This window comes from Cynara cardunculus (genome assembly GCF_001531365.2).
Source record: "Cynara cardunculus var. scolymus isolate 2C chromosome LG 2, CcrdV1, whole genome shotgun sequence".
NCBI classification, from domain to species: Eukaryota; Viridiplantae; Streptophyta; class Magnoliopsida; order Asterales; family Asteraceae; genus Cynara; species Cynara cardunculus.
In genome coordinates, this window is record NC_037529.1 from 46,563,647 (window position 1) to 46,571,280 (window position 7,634).

General features: G+C 34.9%; 1 protein-coding gene across 1 annotated transcript; it reads left to right on the forward strand.

Moving 5' to 3' along the window:
- Positions 1–568: 568 nt before the first annotated feature.
- LOC112507166 lies at positions 569–6,999 on the forward strand. Its single transcript, XM_025111612.1, has 8 exons — positions 569–979; positions 3,326–3,473; positions 3,583–3,733; positions 3,845–3,970; positions 4,068–4,148; positions 4,504–4,696; positions 4,784–5,054; positions 6,560–6,999. The coding sequence occupies exons 1-8, from the start codon at positions 728–730 to the stop codon at positions 6,805–6,807; spliced, it is 1,470 nt and encodes a 489-aa protein (XP_024967380.1). The 5' UTR covers positions 569–727; the 3' UTR covers positions 6,808–6,999.
- Positions 7,000–7,634: the final 635 nt, after the last annotated feature.

Here is a 7,634-nt window from a genome sequence, read left to right on the forward strand (position 1 = left end):
ATAATAGTATTTCTAAGAAATTGTTCACAATGTGTTCAGCTTGAATGGATACATTCAATTGTGTGTGTATATTACGAGAGAAAAGAGGGAAGAGAAAGACGAGTGAGAAGTAAGATTTTCTATAACAATATATTAGATTTTATTTTTTAACCAATTTTTTTTTATCTAAATACTATAATAAAATATAAAAAAAAGTTTAATAAAATATTAATAAAACATTAATAAAACGTTTATATGCGAATAATTGAAAACTTAATTTAAAGCTTCACTCATGTAAAAAAATTGTCAATTCACACATGTACTTTTAAATAAAAAAAATTAGTGATTCGCATATATAGTGTATCTTCTTCTGATATTTGTATTTTGTATATCAAACATATCCTAACAACCCTATATTGTTTAGGATCCTAACGTTAATAGAAAATTAAATTTTAAGGGCTTTTTTTAGCTAAAAAATAGTCAAAGGACCAAAATCGGAAGTGTTTGAATAGTCTAGGGACCATTCATGTAAAACTGAATTGATTGCAGCCATGCCCCTAAATAGAGAAGGAAAACCCAATTGAACTCTACTTCAGTCGAGTTGTTTTCAAGAGGAGAAGAACACCTCGTCGTTGTCATTATCATCGTCAGAGTAGGCCGTAATCAGCAGCAGCTGCTTCTAACTACTGCTACTGGAACTTCCATTGAGAATTTGAATTGCGGATTTAGCAAAATTGGATGAAGGGATATGGAAGGGTTCGGCGGTAGCAGGAATAGGAGAATAACGATGGCTAGCAGCACGGGTAGTGGCGGGAATAGGCGGCCACCGCTGTGCGGTGGTCGGAGGAGAGTAATTGCAACAAAAAAGCGTGGCTGGACCAACCCACTGGCGGTCAACAACAGCGTCAAGAAGCTTCAAAGACGTGAGATTTGTTCTAAACCCCACCGTTCCTCGTCCATCACGAAATCTCTTCATCGATTTTGCAACTTTCGGTTGACGGTAGTTCCCCTCCCACTGCACCTATTTTGTTCTTGAATATTCTCCTGTTCAGCTAGTCCACTAATATGAAACTGAACTCTTTGAAATTAAGTGACAGGTAGCTACATAATTTCGGATACAGCACAGTTACATATTTTAGGGTTCGCTTCTTATGCGTTTAATCAAAGAGAACTTACAACTAGTCATCCTTTTTCTTCTTTCAAGTTGGATACTGGAATCCCTAATGGCCATGATCGGCTGGACCGAGTTTTAGTTAAGCTTAATCAAGAACAGCAAAATTTTCAGTATTTTCTGTGATGTATTATGATCATTTGCTATGTCAAGTAATTTGATTATACTTCCAATCTTGAATAACTATGATTAAGATATAGACATAATAAATTTTTGGTTTTGTGGTAATGCTCTAATCTCTATTTCAAACAAGATAGACTTGTGTTCTTAGCTATTAAATGCCGTGCAACAAATATGTGCATGCTTATTGTTTTGTAAGATACGCTTATTGGTTGTTTCTTGTCCGGTCTAACAATATTTGTTTGTATAGGGGATTGGGAACCAAACATGTAATTTAATGAAAGTGTTAGAACTTAAGCATGATATATGAACATTTTCTATTTATGATGCTTCTATTTTGTTTTGGTTGCCAAATTGGGAATCTTTATGTTTATTCTCCAATTAGGGCAGCATCAGAAGATAAGAGTTACAGTTAGGGTTTAGTTTGGCTGTCATACGTCTCTTTTTGCATACCTGCTGATCCATTTAATATACATTATATTGATGGATTTCTTTTGTTAATATACATGCTTGTGAACTCGAATATTTACATGGAATGATGGAACCATCATTTCTTGTGATCAAGATAAATGTTCTAGAGAGGCCTGTGAAAGGAGGTATGCCTGTATAGGTCTGTGAAATATCCACTTCCATTCTTGAAACCTAATTTTTCAGAGAATTAGCTGAGGTTTTTCTCTTTGTAGACAAGGCTGATTCTTCTCCCAAGTTAATATGTTGACAAATATTTTCTGTTGGTTTAAGATTGATATGTTCTTGGTTCTTTTCACTTCCCCTTCGTGTTTTATGTTAGTCTGTTATATAAGAAGGTATTAAGAAATTTGGTTCCCCATTATAAAGTTAAATTGCTTTCAGATGAAATATTCGGTTTTTTCCTCTTCCTCTTTCCCATAGGTACAGTGTTTGAATCAATCGAGAGTCTGATTAGCTAGTTGGTGAGGTAATAGCTTACCAAGGTGATGATCATAAAAATGAAGTAGTAGAACTCAGATTCCAATACTCAAAATCAAGTAACTTTTTACCTTCAATAAATTTAGACTGTGATATGGAGATGACATAAAGCCTTGATTTCTAATTATTACTGGGTAAGTTTGTAAATAGCATGGTATCTAAAGCTTTTTTTGCATTTCAACTGAACACAACTCTGCCTTGTCTCAAATTTTGTCATTATTATTTTTGTTTCCAAAAACATCTTCTCACAAATTATTGAGATTAAGCCTTGACTATGCCCACACGTTATTACCATGTTAACAATTCAGGATATACAACACATGTATGCATGCATGTGTGTGTGTGTGTAAGTAAGAGATAGAGAGAGAGAGAGAGAGAGAGAGAGAGAGAGACTTTCACAACTACATTGAAAAAGCTAAAAGTTTTGAAATACACTTATATGTTTATGGTAACGCATATATATATATTGTTTTTATGCAAATACCTATATTAGGTATATTAAACCATATTCATATCTAATATCTTAATATGGCTAGTCTATAAATTTTATTGTACTTTGAACTATGTTCCCTTTGAACAATATGGCATTTCCCAATAAAACTAGCTGTGCGCATATTCCTGCACGAAGTGGACCAGTTGGAATACATCTTCAAATATCCATTTATTTCCTTTTCCATGTGAATATTCATTCTATTATCCTTTTTTGGTCAAATTATTCTTCTTGATGCATCCTGTATCTTATGTGCCTCCTAAGCCTCCAAAAAGAACTTTTGTGTCAGTAACAGGCAACCTAGTGTTACTCTTGCAACAAAATCTGTAGATGTGCATGTTTTGTCAAACATCACCAAGTAAAGATTGAACTACATCATGGCTTGTGGTCATAGGACTGATTAGGTAGAGAATAGCTAGTTGAAGGCTGATCTTGAACATTAGTTATATGTTCCTTTGTTCCTATGCACAAATTTTCTTATTTGTTGACATGGGCATCATTTAGATGACTAATGTTACTTTTTCCCCCTTTTTCTGAGGTTGACTCATTATGATATTGATAGCTAATAATCATTACATTGTTTGTATCTTCTAATTTATTTTTCTTAATTGTATCAGGAGAGATACGATATCCATGATCCTGTGGGACAATGTTCATTAGTATTACCATTGTTGATGAAAAGAGCTAAAGTCATTGAAATAGTGGTGGTACATGATATTGTCTTTGCTCTTGCAAGTTCTGGTGTTTGTGCAGCTTTTAGTAGAGGTGATGGCGCTGATGTTTTATCATGAACAATTTATTGTTTTACATAAAAAATTATTTGTATGGCGGGACTAACTTAAAGTTTTTTTCTTGATTGGCACTCTAAATGCAGATACAAACAAGAGGATATGTTTCTTGAATATATATCCAGATGAAGTCATCAGGAGCTTGTTTTATAATAAAAATAATGAGTCATTGATTACAGTGTCTGTATATGCTTCGGATAACTTCAGTTCATTGAAATGCCGATCAATAAGAATAGAGTGGGTCCATCTACTCATTTCTTTTATATGCTTCCCTTTTCTGTACTTGTCATATACTTGGACGAAGAACATCAACTTGTTCATTGACATCCAATTCCTTTTTAATGGTAGATACATACAGAGAGGCAAACCTGACGAAGGCTTTCCGCTTTTTGAGACCGAGTCTTTGAAATGGCCAGGCTTTGTGGAGTTCGATGATGTCAACGAAAAGGTGCTTACCTTCTCTGCACAGGATAGGTATGTTTCGTTGTCTTTCAAATAATACTTGATACTTGATGTTCGTTAAAGACATACATGATGTTACTGCTTCTGATCCTTAATCTCTTCATTTCAGCATATACAAGGTCTTCGACCTGAAGAACTATACATTGTTATACTCAATAGCTGACCAACAGGTCGAAGAAATCAAGATCAGGTAATTTCTTTCACGCCCTCCCTCCCTTAATGATCTTCTATACATTCTGCTGTAAGTTTCTGAAGAAAACCATAGAAATATTTAATAAAAATACTTATTAATAAATAACTAAAAGCAATTGGTTTGTTTTTCCAAAAATCCATACATAACAACAAATAGATAGAAATTCAACACATAAGGTGAATGTTTTATTAAGGGAAGTAGGGCATTTATTAGTGGACTTCATGACTTGAACTTTTTTCTAGTTAAGGTTTTTATTTTTTTTATTATTTATGCTCCCTTCCTTTTCCAATGTTATCTGCTGATGCTCTTTTCCTTTGATTTGTTTTATAATGATCTTATGTACTTGGAACAGCCCTGGTATCATGTTACTGATTTTCAGTAGGGGTCAGAGCCATGTTCCTCTGAAGATACTATCTATAGAAGATGGCACGGTTCTAAAAGATTTCAATCACTTACTGCATCGCAATAAGAAGGTGGATTTTATTGAACAATTCAATGAAAAGCTTCTTGTTAAGCAAGACAATGAGAATCTCCAGATTCTTGATGTAAGTTCGAACTCAAGTTCTTTACCACTTTGCATCTTGTTTGGAGCCTTGTGCATGTCCACCTTAATTACATATCTTTTCTTGTAGGTCCGCAATGCTGAGGTGAAAGAAGTTGCTAGCACCGAGTTTATGACTCCATCAGCATTTATATTTCTGTATGAGAATCAGCTATTTCTAACATTTAGAAATCAAACCGTCTCTGTTTGGAACTTCCGGGGGGAACTTGTTACGTCATTTGAGGACCATGTACTATCGCATCCAGACTGCAACACTAACAACATCTATATAACTAGCGATCAAGACCTCATAGTTTCCTTCTGCAAGGCAGATAACGGACCGTTGACTGATAGAAGAGGAGGTACGTTTTTATGCCCTTTTTTACGTACATTGCAACAACACAAACCCTCTTTATGGTCGATGGTGATCACTTGTAGCTCATATAACTATAATCTTTTATTATAAATCTGGTGCATCTACGAAGTTTTTAATCACAAGTTTAAACTAAACGTGCTTCTTTAGGGGCAATAATGCTAAATGTCTGCTACATATACATTAATGGAAAGTTATTCTGCCTTTTTGATGGCAATACGTGGAACTTCCATGATACTTTATGCATCAAATTGGGTTTAGAAAAGGCATGGTTTCTTTTTCCAGAGAGAGATCGTCACAAATAACAAGGGAAGGATAACTCTAGTCTTTCCTGGGCTCTGGTAGCTTTGCCATCAAATACAACTATAAACCTGAGGGAGACTATTTCTGGGTGCAGAATAGATACAATTGAATGACCAACTTAACTCAACATATGAACCAGCAGTTAGAAATCGGAACATAAAGGGCCAGTTTTTGCTATGCAAGTATGTACAAGCTGTGTAGTCCATGCTACTGTACTGCCATGCACGTAATGTAGTATGTGGACGTGTCTCTCTGTTTTCTTAACATAATGGTTAAGATGTCGTAAATTTAAACAACTGAAACACGTTCTTTATGCATAAAGTCAAAAAGCTTTTAATGAAGAGATGAAAATGTGAACAAATAGATACCCAATATTTCTCGTTCTGGAAACCAAGCTATGATGGTATCTACATCTCTATATTCAATTAGTAAGATGCATGAATTATGTTTTGTGAGCCTTACAGACAAAAGAGAAGTCCTTAACTAATACCGCTAGGCCATCATCATGGTCTTAGGTTCACTTATATTCTGATGCTCTCTCCTGTTAAATACTGCACAAAATTTCAAGTGTAACAAGCAAGTAGATTAGTTTGTTACATCATGTATACAATTTTTAGTACCTTACGGGAGGGTTCATGTGAGAACCGCAGTAATTTGAGAACTAGGGAGCTAATTTTAATATTTTGTAGTGAATATTCATTGATAAATATGCACCATATAAATTTCATCAAAATATGAATATTCATAAATGAGTATATATATGCTATATATTCATATTTACTTGTATATGTATTCTGTCAATGAGTATATTCAATAATGAATATTCATTAAAAAATTATTTCCTTGGTTTTCAAAATATTTGAACCAGGCCCTAGTACCTTTATCCTGTATGTTTTAAAAAGTTAAAACTGCAGATATACTTGTATAGGGTTGGGTTCCAGTGAGGAAAGTTAAGGTGAGAAACGTAAGAAGAGATCTCCATCCTTGGATGCACATTAGGATGAGATGCACTGGACTAATCCTCGTGTCAAACACGATTCATGGGTGAGTTTGAGATTAAAGGTGATCAAGGGTCTAGATCCCTTCTTACGCTTCTCACCTTGACTCCTTCTCACACGATCCATTCTTAAAAGTTAAAACTGCAGATATACTTGTATATTGTTAAGTCTTAACATGTATGTTTTAATGCAGCTGGTTCTATTAATATCAGTAACATATGGACTGGGAAATGCATAGCAAAAATAAATGCAAGCAATGCGGTTTCCTCCAAGCAGGATGATGATGATGATGAAGATGGAAGGTCACCGAATCAAAGGCAGGTTGAAGTGAACATGGTTGAAGAGGCACTAGAAGACATAACATCCCTCTACTATGATGAAGAGCGCAATGAAATCTATACAGGTAACAGTAACGGTTTGGTTCATGTTTGGTCCAACTGAAAGATGGAACCATCAATAGTTATGTCTATTCTAAGTACATAATATGTGTGTTCTGTTGTGTGTTCTTAGGACGAATAATATCTATATCTATATATGTATAGGGTTACCTTTTACATTGAGTATGCTGACTTATGGGGGTCGAGTTGCAGAATTGAATGATAAATGCAATATTATACTAGGTTGGTTTGTAGCATGTTAAAACTTAAAACTAGAATGTGAGTTGTTTTCTTTCTGGTTGTTTCTCTTCTAGTCCCGATATTCCTTTAGGAACCAGTTATGGGTCGGGTCTCCTAGGGATTGTCGCTTTCTTGACACCTATTTTTATATCCGGGTTTTGGTGTGGTTGTTGTTCCTTAGGTCCAAGGAGCAATTATGCCTTGAACAGTTGCACTTGATCTATCTTTTGGGCTATAGTAAGTATCAATCAAAAGAGTCACCCACCACCCTCATTGGGTAAGATTCTCGGTCAACAAAATGACAGTTGGTAAAGACTATCATATCTGATTGGGTAAATGTCTCTTACCCGATAAGAGCTAATAAGTGTTTAGTAAATGACTAGTTTCGATTGGTTTGGTTTTAAGCTTGGTGATGTAGATGAATTTTGTCACCTTTCTCAAAAATACAGTCGAAGGGTTGGGGTTGAAGAGAAATAATGATAGTTTTGTAGTTCTCTCTCTTTAAGCAAAATTGATCATGTATGTGTTAATCGAAGGAGTAGGGTTGTTAAAATACCCAACCAAATCGCCAAACCGCCCAATCCAACTTGCCATTAACCTAACTCGTCAAATCGCCAACTGACCAATTAATAGGGTTGAAATCACTAATCC